This window comes from Crassostrea angulata, chromosome 8, assembly GCF_025612915.1.
Source record: "Crassostrea angulata isolate pt1a10 chromosome 8, ASM2561291v2, whole genome shotgun sequence".
NCBI classification, from domain to species: domain Eukaryota; kingdom Metazoa; phylum Mollusca; class Bivalvia; order Ostreida; family Ostreidae; genus Magallana; species Magallana angulata.
In genome coordinates, this window is record NC_069118.1 from 54,438,306 (window position 1) to 54,451,740 (window position 13,435).

The following is a 13,435-nucleotide window of genomic DNA, read 5'->3' on the forward strand; positions in this document are numbered from 1 at the left end:
CATTTTTCCCCCTTGGAACTCGGATAGCCCTGATTGCTGCCATAATTTACAAGAGCAGACTTTAATCACCGCTCCTGCACATATATAGGGACTCAACGTTACGCAGGCAGGAATGACCACACACCTACGCAACTGAACAAGTACCAACGTTAACGCAAGCAGGGATGACCACACACTTGCGCCAACAGCTCAACCTAACGCAAGCAAGGAGTACCGCACACTTGCGCTAGAAAGGCCAGAACACCAGCAGGGATGACCTTACACTAGTGCTCCGCCGCAACCACTACCAATACAAGCAGGACTAGTATGACCGCACATTTGTATTAATGCGATACAGGGCAAGAACGACCGCACACTCTGTATCGTAGGTTAGAAAACACGAAGATTAGATAGAGCAGGGATGTCCACACACTCAATCTATCCATACCTGTTCAAGGTTAAACCCAAACAGTCGTTCATCGAAAGGCAATAGACACTATCCCTATATATGTGCCGGTCCAAAATAATTCATAGTATCTAAAAATTGGAAATCAAAAATAAACAAACTAATCCGGCCTAACCCAAAACTACTGATGCAGAACAACTTATATACATTGAATATTTATTATTGTATAAAAATAATCATCACAATAATTGGTTAACAGTGGATGCATTAATTAAAAATAATCAAGAATCAATAAATCAAGGGCAATAACTCAATACAGTAATACAAAAAGATTCTAATGAAAAAATAGCTGCCTGCTTCAATTTTATAGTCATATCACATGTTGAGTATTGCAGTTCTCAAAAAGATCCTTTACAATTGTTTATATATGGGATATTTAGCTACATCAAACTCTGAACCTTCTTGTGAGGCCAAAGAATTGTCCTGGAGCCAAAGTCTTAACAATTATAAATAATCATCTTGCTGATTCGTTTCTGAGAAGAAGATTTTTAAAGATTTACTCTATATATTCCTATGTAAAACTTTAACACCCCCCCCCCCCCCCAATGTGGCCTCACCCTACCCCCAGGGATCATGATTTTCACAACTTTGAATCTACACTACCTGAGGATGCTTCCACAAGTTTCAGCTTTCCTGGCTGATAAGTTTCTGAGAAGAAGATTTTTAAAGATTTACTCTATATTTTCCTATGTAAAACATCGACCCCCATTGTGGCCCCACCCTACCCCCGGGGGTCATGATTTTCACAACTTTGAATCTACACTACCTGAGGATGCTTCCACACAAATTTCAGCTTTCCTGGCTGTTTAGTTTCTGAGTAGAAGATTTTTAAAAATTTACTCTATATATTCCTATGTAAAACTTCGACCCCCGATTGTGCCCCACCCTACCCCCAGGGATCATGATTTTCACAACTTTGAATCTACACTACCTGAGGATGCTTCCACACAAGTTTCAGCTTTCCTGGCTTTCTGGTTCTTGAGAAGAAGATTTTTGAAAATTTCTCGAAATTTTTCATTAATTTCTAATTATCTCCCCTTGAAAACGAGTGTGGCCCTTAATTTTCACAACTGTGAATCCCCTTTGCCTAAGGATGATTTGTGCCAAGTTTGGTTGAAATTGGCCCAGTAGTTCTTGAAAAGATGTTGAAAATGTGAAAAGTTTACGGACGGACAGACAGACGGACAGACGGACGACAAACAAAATGTGATCAGAATAGCTCACTTGAGCTTTCAGCTCAGGTGAGCTAAAAACACGATATGTGATTTATTCTTAATAATACTATATAAAGCAGGGATTCTGGTGCAGCAACAGTGGACTCCCAGTGTGGCAATTGGTACCTGTAAAAGATGAAAGAAGAAAAAATAAGTAAAATTAAAAAGGAAAACAAAAGAAAAAAGGTTTGAATGTTATCATTCACCCCACCCGCCAGACTTAACGTGAAGAGTAATTCTTGGCATAACTTTTTATTACAGTACAATATTTTGGTTGAATCTGATACAGTACATGTAGCGAGATATACAGGACTACTGAGGTCATTCGTAGAAGCTAAATAAAGAAGATTTTGTACACAGAAAGACAGAGGAGCGGAAAGAAAATGGACAAAATTCCAAGACGGAAAGCAGAAAAAAACATTGTTTTGATTTTCTGGTGGGGGGGGGGGGGGGGGGGGGGCGGTAAAATCTAGGCAATTTGTAGTAAGTGCTTGGTTTAAACTGTTCCGTGTGTTACTGTTGCTTTATATAAGAAGGAGACCAAACTTAAAAATGCTAGAAGGTAGTATATGGTAGGTAAAATGTTCGCACACGTCCATTAATTGAGGAAGAGAAAAGAGGAAATAAAACACAATAGAGAAAATGGGCATAATAATTCATTTTGAGATGGGTTTTTGGCACCATCTTTAATTTTTTTCTTTTTCAAATGATTTATTTTGCTAACGTTAAAATTTAATATTTTTGATAAGTTTAAGAAATAATTTTTCTATGTTAATTTTTCTTGTTATTACATTGATACAAAAATGTACGTTGATCTACGTATTATGCAATATCCATATTTGATGGCAGGGGCGGATACAGGATTTGTAGTTAGGGGAGGGGGGGGGGGTGTGGATAAAATTATTGAGGCAGGGGGTCTGGGGGCCGCCTTGAGGCTGGGTTTCGTGTATTTTTAAGGTAAAACCAGGCTCAAAATAGTGGTATTTTTTTTTTTTTAGTTATGTACACTTTTAAAAGATGAAATAAGCAATAAAAATAAACAAACAAGATAAAGTTTTCATTTCTTTTAATCACCAGACTTCTGCCATCTACTATTTCCCCTTGGTGCCTACTTCCTTTACACAAAAGCCTATAACATAATTATATATCACAATTTGACATATATTGTTACTTATACCTAATACATGTATTGGATTAAAAACAAAATATTTTAGGCATTTATGAACTCCCAAAATTAACAAGGTTATCAAAGTTACAACATTCTAATGACGTTACGGTATCCGACCCCCTATTAGCTGTTAGAAATATCTGATGCATCAAATCTTCAGTATTCTTAGATTAAAATAGTCTATTTACCTAGAAAAAAATTCAAAAAATATACAGTAATTAATTAATGATTGCACATAGACCATCTGGTTTTAAATGCAATTATATATTTACCTTTGACCAGCTTTTAAATATTCAGAAATTTTTGCTTGCATCGCAATAGGGAAATGACAGCGCAGTGCCGCAGTCTACACGTGAAACAAAACTGCTGGGATTTCCAGTCGACATGAAATGACCATCACTGCTTGTTTTAAACACAGTTTATAATTGGTTTGTTATCAGAACCTGTCAATATGCATTAGGATCAGATGTTTATTGATTTTTATAGAGCAGCAGAATTACATTCAGCATAGCACAGCTGGTGTAACATTGAGTCAGGCATAATTATAAATAAAGTGAAACACAAAATGCTAACTTTTCTATGTAAAATTTATCAAATCATCTACAGTCATGCATACTTTGAAAATTTTAGGGGGGGGGGGGGGCGTGCGCCTTTAGAAAGAGGTTATATATATTCATAACGAACTTTTAAGAAAAATCCTCTTGACATTTAAAAAAAAAGAAAACACATGTGCACCCAGGAAGGCATGCTACTTTTTTACGACGAAGTTACAGATGTCTTTGAAAATCAAGCCCGGGCCCCCCGATATCGGGTTCGTTCGCCCTATCTACCTGTTCGCCCGAGTCCGTTCGCTCTAATTATCGTTAGCCCTAACAATGAAGAATTTACATAACACGATCCTCTGATCTCTCAATGAGATATATACGGAGATTACATAATTATAATATGGTTAAAATATGAGGTGAAATTTACAATAATTACAAAATAATAACAGAAGAATATAAAAAAGTAACATTTAAAAAATTAAATTAAAATCAATTCACAAGTCTTCGTATTGCTATCAATATTGCCACTGTCAGTCAATTTGTGATTATATTGTAAAAGAGGAAAGGGTGGTAATGTTTTTTTTTTAATTATATGTAATCTCTTCATAATGTTAAATTGATCAGGATACAAAAATATACAAATATATTAATCCTATATAAAATTAAGGCGAACGGACCTTTGGCAAACGGCGTCAAAGGCGAACGCGTTTTAGGGCGAACGAACAGCCAATCCACAACCCCCCCCCCCCCCCCCTCCCCGCCCCGAAATAAAAATCACCTTTCAAAAATTCAAATAATCTCCCAATATTACAAAACTGGAATAGTCAAACATCTTACACATTATTTTTCGCCTCATAAAAGAAATCAGCTTTTGTCGGGGGCGGAAACGCACCAATGTCAAAGGGGAATTCGGGAATTATTTTTTCTCAGCGATGTTTTGATGTTATGCCACCCAAATAAATCCACCCCTGCTATATATAAGTTAATCACGTGACGATTACAAAGGCCAACAAGACCAGGAAGAAAAATACTGTAATCGCCATGTTGGATTTTTGTAGAGGTTTGCTTTTTTTTTTATTAGTTAACTTAATTAATTACAATTTCATTTGTCAAAAAATTCAAACAAAATGGAATAAATAATAAAATGCGTTAATAAGGTCTTAATCAAGAAACTCGAACTATTGTATACGTGTGCACTTTCAACATGGAAATTATATTGACATTAATTAAATAATTTACTGAAGTATGATAGACTATTAGTGATCGATTTTTTTTCTTTAGAATATCTCTTAAAATCCCATCAAAGTGTCTGACCATGGACCCTGAGTTCAGCCTTCAGGATGTGTTACGGTGTCATCTCTGTGAGACCCCGGGCCCCCCTATGTTATACTGTGCCATTTGTACAAAATATCTGTGTAAAGCCTGTGAGGGGGACCATCTCTCTGATCTATCCAAAGAACACAAAGTGCTGCCATTTAAAAAGAGGGGATATACTCCAAAGTGTCAAAAACATCCCTCAAAAATATGTGAACATTACTGTGAGCAATGTGACATTCCTATTTGTGCAACATGTCTTTCCTCTGAAGAACACAATGGCCATCAAATTATTGAAATAACTAAAACCATGGACAACAAGAAAGAAATCATTCAAAAAAATCTACATGAACTAGAGAAATCCATTTATCCCAAATACCAAGAGATTGCATCCATTATCACAGACCAGAAATCTGCTCTGAATGAAAACTCCCAGAAATTAACAACAGAAATCGACAAACATGGAAAAGACTTGCACAGAGAAATAAACACCATTATCAGAAACATGAAATCTAACCTGGAGGAAACGGACACCAAACACCTGGCTGTCTTAGACAAACAGGAAGATGAAATTAAACACACCATTTCTGAAATCACACAGACCATTACTGAACTGAAGACTTTACTGGACTCCAATGATGTCAGCCGTGTCTCTGCCTACAAATCCAGGAATGATGAATTCAGAAGATTGCCTCCTAAACTCACAGTGTCCTTACCAAGTTTTACCCCTCAGAAGATCAACAAAGAACAGCTTTATCAACAGTTTGGTTCTCTGTCAGCGTCATCTATCAAAACAGAAGAACATGGCTACACCATGGAATCTCCCGGTGCTGAGTCCTCTCCCCCGGACAGACCGCTCATTGATGTACCACGGATCATCACACAGATAGACACCGAGTATAGAGGATCATTAAGCAGTGTGTCCTGTCTGAGTGATGAGGAGATGTGGACGTGTGGTTGGGACAACATCATGAGACTGTACAACCTCCGTGGGGAACTAGTGAAGTCAGTCCAAGCCAAGTCAGGGAACACTCCATGGGACATAGCAGTGACAAGGAGTGGGGATCTAGTTTATACTGATTACTGGGATAGAGCTGTGAACATAGTGAAGAATAAAAAGATAAAGACAGTGATCAGACTACGGGGGTGGAGACCTCTCAGTGTCTGTAGTACCTCTTCTGGTGACCTCCTGGTTGTCATGGACAGTGATGATGATAAACCAACAAAAGTTGTGCGTTACTCTGGCTCCACAGAGAAACAAAGTATTCAGTACGACGACAAAGGACAACCTCTCTATTCATATGGTGGATATAAATACATCAGTGAGAACAGGAACCTAGATATCTGTGTGTCAGACCATGAAGCCCGTGCAGTAGTGGTGGTCAATCAGGCCGGGAAACATCGGTTTACCTACACTGGTCGTCCCTCTACTACCAAGGGATCATTCTTTCCATGCAGCATCACAACAGACAGCCAGGGTCGCATCCTGACAGCAGACATTAAAAACGACTGTATCCACATCCTGGATCAGGACGGACAGTTCCTCCGCTACATTGAAAACTGTGATTTATTCACTCCACGGGGTTTATGTGTGGACACCAGAGACAACCTCTTTGTGGCTGAGTCAACAGGTACAGTGAAGAAAATACAATATAACATGTAAACAAACAGTGTTTATAATAAATCAAACTATTTGTTTATTCATTTACATGTAACATTAGTGAAGGAAATCCACATTACAAATGAAACAAGCCGTGTTTTATAATAATCAAACGGTTCATGATATTAAATTAAATTTAAATAAAGTTCTTGACTGACAACAGCTAAATATTACATGTAAATAACATGAATAAATTAAACTTGTTTGATAACATGTTTACATGTCAACAATCTGACAGTATTACATCTTGTATGTAACAAACTACATGTAACTTACTCTGTTTACATAATGTTTGTCAACTGATTGTTTTATGTATTGGATCACAGTAGACTAACTGTGTTTATATATTGGATGTGTTTACTACTATATATTGGGTGTGTTTATATATTGGGTGTGACTGTCAACAGACCAAATGTGGTACATATTTGATACTCCAAACATTGCGTGCCATCAAACTGAGTGTGTAATATTATTATATTTAATATATGTTAAATTAATATATGTTAAATTTGAATACAATGTATATTTTTAATATGTGTAAATTAAATAATAAATGTAAATAAACTGTATAATTATAAAGTGTGGTTGATAACATCAATAACATAGGCTCATGACATTACATACATTTTTTCTCAGAGGTAGAAAGTTCTCCTAACTTTACACTGCTATATAAAAGTACATCATCTCATAGTTAGGAAAACCATCTACCACTGAGAGGAAATATTTGTATTATCAAGTGCTTAATCGGGCATCAATTAAACAATGAAATGCTTTCATGTTTTCATGTGTCATATTGATATGAAGACAGTGAGAATTGCAGAAAAAATACATAACTCTCAATTGCTTTCGATGGTTTTGCAAAATTGATCGTTATTGTCGATCAGCACGTTTCACAGAAGGAACAGCCAATTCTTCCATATATTAAGGTTACCATGGTTACTATAACTACTTGGAAGTCTGAGGTCAGCCCGTGTAAGTCCATATCTATGAAAGTTTGGATTATTTTGTAATTGATGGTAACTTAGCAACATATATAGATAGGACGGACTGACCTCAGACTTACAAATAGATATTGTATATGACCATATCTATGGAAAAACTGATTGTAAACTCTATGCAGTGTACTGATTGAGAAAATTGATAACTTGCATACTTGCTTTTAATGAATAATTAAGATTTAGGGAGAAATTAAGAGAGAGAGAGAGAGAGGTGTAAATATAATTAATAAGAGGCCAATGGGCCACATTGCTCACTTCAGAAAAAATATCCATAACATAATCAGCTTTGTGGAGTCATATACAAAATATTTGGACAATTTAATAGAAGTGGTCCAGTATAAAATTATCTTAAAATTTGACCCCCATTGTGGCCCCCACCCTACCCAAAGGTTCTTGATTTGAAGAACCTTGAATCTACTATATCTGAGGATGCTTCCACACAAGTTAAAGCTTTCCTGGCCAATTGGTTTCTGAGAAGAAGATTTTTAAAGACTTTTTTCTATATATTCCTAAGTAATGTGACCCTACCCTAACCTGGGGGATCATGATTTGAACAAACTTAAATCTACACTTCTTGAGAATGCTTCCACAGAAGTTACAGCTATTCTAGCAAAAAGGTTTTTGAGAGGGAGATTTTTAAAGATTTTTTCTCAATATAACCCCAGGGATGATTTATTTTAAAAAAAAAAAAGCTAAATCTACACTATCTGAGGATGCTTCCACACAATTTACAGCTTTTCTGACCAAATGAATTTGAGAAGAAGTTTTTTTTTCTTTTTAAAATACCACCACATTTTCAAAATTTTTAATTATCTCCTCTTGAAAGATGACCTGGAACTTCATTTTAACAAACTTAAATCCCCTTTACCCAATAATGCCTTATGCTTAGTGTGGTTAACATTGACCTAGTGGTTCTGGAAAAGTCTATCAAAATATAAAAAGTAAATGGACAGATAGACAGACACTCAGACAGACTTCAAACAAAAAGTGATCAGAATAGCTCACTTGAGCCTCCAGCTTAGGTGAGCTAAATATAGTTTCCTTGTGTGATTCATATATGGCTTTGGAGGTAGAAATCATTGCAGAAAAAAATTACAACCTGCTGGGTTATTTATGTTTTTTATCTGCAATGCTAGCTACCGTCACACCCACATGTACCACCAAAGAAAGCATTTTATTGGTTTTTAAAAAAAATAATTTTCAACTAAATTACGACTTTATCAGGATCATATTACACTATATTTTAAGGTACAAACCTCCCACTGAAAGTCCGTAGATTCTACGCTTGCTGCGATAGCAAACAGTTACTTTCCAGCTGCTATTATCTCCAGGGTCTGAAAAATGTCAAAAATTATAAGTCATGGTGAAGAAACCAAAATATATATTTAGTACAATTATTTGAAGATTTTATCTTCATATTCAAAGTATATCAGAAAGCTGAACTCTTTTGAATTAATAGTTCACCAGTAAAATGTATGAGTTATCTTTCTTTGACTACAGTCACTGATGGAGGAGTTATTTCCCTTTGATTGGTCTGATAATACAGAGTTTTCCTAATAAAGAATCATCTTACATTCTTACATTACCACTGGTACCTAAAAATTAGTTGATTTTGTGACTCTCTACCTATACCTGTTTACATGTGTAAAGTGTGATCCCTTGTCATGGATCCGATGCTTGACCAGCTTACTGCTCAGTGATGACATCCTACTAAATCAGAAAATCAAGTTGCCGGGAGAAAATGCCTTTCAGACCTGTGCTCAAATTTGGAAATAATTGGTGATAGTTGAAAATGAATTAGTTTTAAAAATACATATTATTTTTTCTCAGTTTTATCATAATATTCTGCCTATTGCCACCCGCCCCCCTAAAAAAACAAAAAAAACCCCCAGAATTAAATACGCACAATCAGTGCCAATAATTAATATCAGAAAAGTCATATCATTTTAAGGAGGCTGGGTGCATGGAGCCCTCTGAAACTTGGAAAAAAGGAATAAAAATAGGGTCTTAGACATGTTCTAAAGTAAATCTAAATGAGAGCATATTGATGTCACGTAAGTCTTCCGCCAGTCTAAAGGGTGTATATTCCTGATATAACCGTCTGTGTTTAAGTCCAAATAATACCATTTCATGTATATCCCTATTTTATTTAAGTGTCATAATTTTGTATGTAAGACAATATAAAATATTAACAATGCAAAATTAGAGAGGTCTATCTATTTTAGATACAAACAAATTTATAAATATAATTCTGTAATAATATTTGCATGTTCAACGAGATATCGATGATTAGCATAACAATTAATGATACAAGCTTATTAAAACCATGGCAAGCAGGCGATAACAGCTAGGGATGAGGAGGCAACATTTAGTTAAGAAGATAAAGGTGTTCTTACAAAACATAGTAAAGAGCGATTAGAAATAAATATGTACATATAAACCGCATAAGGTTAATTAACCTGCGCGTGCATGCATGTGTTACTGTTCATTTTTAGTGTTTATGAGTTATTTATAGTTCATGTATAAATATCTCGGGTGTGCTTAATGATTCTATGGGGTCGTGTGAACTTGTGCAGAACAGGTAGTTTTACTTAAATGTGTCCTATAATAAATTTTAAAAATTTTGCAATTAAAATAAATTTTGGCCTTTCACATTTTATTTTTAAACTCATCAATGCACAAGGAATTGAACTAGTCATTTAATGTAAATCCCCACAAATTTTACCTGCTCCATATACCGGTACTCAACAGTTTTTGGAAATGGATCTGATGAAGTTAAATTTATAGATTCTCCACAAGATCTTTATGGTGTTTAGGAATCAACTCAACCTCCACGTATCTTTATGGTGGTTTGGGACTCGATTTCCACAAGATCTGCATATTGGTGGTTAGGGGTTGTCCACAAGATCTGTATGATGGTTAATTAGGATTCCCCACATGATCTGCATGGTTGTTAGGGGTTGTCCACAAGATCTGCGTGATGATTTGGGAATCTTCACAGCAATCCTCAAGAGAAGAATTGGTTCAGACCAATTGAGTGTCACTATCTCCTAAGGCAGATGATCAGGAAGGCAAAAGATTGATTATCAATTTCAACATCGTGTTTGAAAAAGAATAAATCAAACCTGTACTGTAATCGCTTCAAATATTGCTTAAAAAATGACAACATATCTAATCCAATTTTCAATATGAATTTAGACACTGTGAGTCACATTAATACATTGATTCACAGATTGTTCACATTATTAAATGTATATAAAGAAAGGATCTTAAAAGGGTGGTTAATTGAGGCACAAATAAAAATTATGACATTTAAATTAAAGTAGCCAATCTTGCATATTCATAATATAATTGCCATGCCATATGTAATACATACATAAGTCACTCTTAAAAATCATCATGAAATTTGAAACGGTAAGTTCAAATAAGTGTATATATCCTAAATTCTGTAATATAACAACTCAAATGGCCTCTAAGTTATAGCCTAAGGGAAGTAACTCTAAAGAAATATTGCCATTCGCTAGCGGCTACATGTTCCTCACAATATACATGTATATACATTTTTCTGTACACTTTTATCATGCAGATTTGAGCAATTTAGCTGTAAATTTTAAACAAACTACTGAGAAGCCTGTTCCTGTTGAACCGAAATCTTTCAAAATAAATTGATATTTTCTCAGCAGTAAACATATGTACATGTACATGCAGCCTAGGTTTCAACAAAGGCTTTTTCATTCCAGTATAGAAACACCAAACATTTAAACTTTAAAGCTTTGTATTCTGTTAATTGAAGTTATTAAACTACTAAGAAGATTCCTGTTGAACCAAAATCTTTTTGAAATATTTTAATATTTTCTCAGTAATAAACACATGTACATGATGTATAACCTAGCTTTCAGAAAGGCTTTTTTCACTCCAGTATATAGAAACACACACATTTAAACTTCAAAGCTTGTATTCTGTTATAAGTGGAGTAAATATTAGCAATAAGCATCTTACATGCACTTGTTTGATACTATATTAAAATAAATAGTCGATCAACCCCATATACAGGCAGAAATCCCTTGCTAGCTATTATCACCAGCTCTTATAATTAATCCTATAAAGAGAATTTTTTTGGGGGACGCCAGCCGCAATGTTTTAATTGCAACTTTGGACAGGCACATAACAGTGTTTTTCAAAGTTATTAAGGAATTAAGGAATTAATGGGAACTAGACGTACCAGAAATACCAATTAATGATTAAAAAAACTATTCCAATAGCAGATCAAACTTATAGGTTGACATGATCATATTTGCCTGTGGTCCGGGAGCAAAGTGGACCGAAAACCCTTGGCTAGCCAAGATGGGTACATGATCAACAACTTCACAAACAGCAGAAACCTGTCTTGATCATGCATAATTTCCAATTCTGTACACTATTATAATCCTTGCATATAAAAATATTAAGGAAATTAACCTCTGCATGTAAAACCCTTCCAGCCAGAACACAGGCGATATACTGTGATTCTATTCCTAATAGAAAAATCAGTACCTAAAAACTCCTATTTATTTGTTTAACATTAAACATTCATTGCAACTTACATGTACATACGTATATATACTACACGAGGTCACCGTTGACTGCTGAGTACTGGTGCAACCCTTAGGTGGGAAAAACCTTCCATTGTATCATACCACAAATGACAATTAAGACAACTTTGGATTTGTGCATGCTCTTTAAATGATGGTCTTCTGAAAATAAATCAGAACTTATTAGTTAACGATATACTTTACTGGTCACATGTAAGTGGGGATTCATATTTACATGTAGTAAGTAAAATTGTACAGAACAGGTCATTTTTGTAGATTTGAATAAGATTTTAAAAGCATTTGACATAGGTGATAAAAATTGTAGATGACGTCATCAATCATATTGACTTTTGACCATTTTATGTGACCATACATTAAACAAACACAAGTTATTCTCCACATAGAAAGCTCATGAATCATACAAAATCAAATGAACACTGCTGAAATGTAGGTTTCGAATTGATCAAAATATGCGGTGCATCTATCATGTGTACCTCGACTTTGATGTACCACAGTTCTGCGTGGAGAACAGGCCTCTGAATTTCTGTCAAAGAGAGAGATATATACCCAATCTATATGTCAGAGGGTCGTTAAAGAAATAGCGAAGTCTGGATTCGTACTCATATCTGCTTTTATATCATATAATAAAAAAGAAACCTATAGAACACAGAAAACACATTCACAACACAACATACGTTGACGAAAGACAATTACAAGTACTACATATTTGACTAAATTATAAACACAATGGTTTTCCCAATTATAATGCCGGTGATTTACCAACAGTATCACTGAATATGATGTTACAGTTTTGTTTAACAGTGATCTTTCAAGGTATCCAGGACTTTAAATAATAAATAAAATACTGAATCTTTGAAGATCAGGAGTAGATTAGTACATGAAACTAACGCCGTAAAGGGTAGATTCTGTGGGTAATTAATTCTTGCCATATATGCTGGATTTGGCGGGACTTGCACTTATATAGTGAACGCAGTTAGTAACGCATGTATATTAATGACTTAAAAGTTGTCTGTCATTGGTCAGTGAGACGTATATATACCTAAACCTGAGGCGAGTTCAACAGAGCGAGCGCTTGCGATCGCTCGCCAAAATTTGTGTTGCGGGTATAGGGAATTTTGGCGAGCGCTCGCGCTCGCTCGCTCTGTTGAACAGACCTCTGGTCACTAAATGCTAAAATTAGAAAAACCACGTGACCTATCACAACTTATTACAACATCATGTATACAGCGCACTGATGAACATTAAATGAATAAATATGAACTGTGACACATATAAATACATTGTATTTATATATAGATAGGGTATACATTTCTCTCTTCCCCTACATTTAACGGCTTATTGATAGAAATAATTAGGCCTAACACGTTATGCTTGGAGTGAGTGAAAAGCGTGATTTGTATTTGTTTCTTAAGATAAAGTATTGAAATTAACTTTCACCGGAGTACTGCCATAATAACTCTGTATTTGAGAAAATACTCCAAAGAACTTATTTAACGGAT

At 35.2% G+C, this 13,435-nt stretch overlaps 1 protein-coding gene and 1 long non-coding RNA gene across 2 annotated transcripts; one reads left to right on the plus strand and one right to left on the minus strand.

Annotated features, from left to right (window-relative positions):
- Positions 1–4,153: 4,153 nt before the first annotated feature.
- Positions 4,154–6,556, plus strand: LOC128159473 (uncharacterized). Its single transcript, XM_052822591.1, has 2 exons — positions 4,154–4,432; positions 4,654–6,556. The coding sequence occupies exon 2, from the start codon at positions 4,688–4,690 to the stop codon at positions 6,347–6,349; it is 1,662 nt and encodes a 553-aa protein (XP_052678551.1). The 5' UTR covers positions 4,154–4,432; positions 4,654–4,687; the 3' UTR covers positions 6,350–6,556.
- A 184-nt stretch (positions 6,557–6,740) lies between these two features.
- LOC128159532 (uncharacterized) lies at positions 6,741–12,022 on the minus strand. The gene is made up of 4 exons (XR_008240153.1): positions 11,928–12,022; positions 10,070–10,394; positions 8,977–9,098; positions 6,741–8,678 (listed from the first exon to the last, which is right to left on the minus strand). It is a non-coding gene; the product is annotated as an uncharacterized LOC128159532 (long non-coding RNA).
- Positions 12,023–13,435: the final 1,413 nt, after the last annotated feature.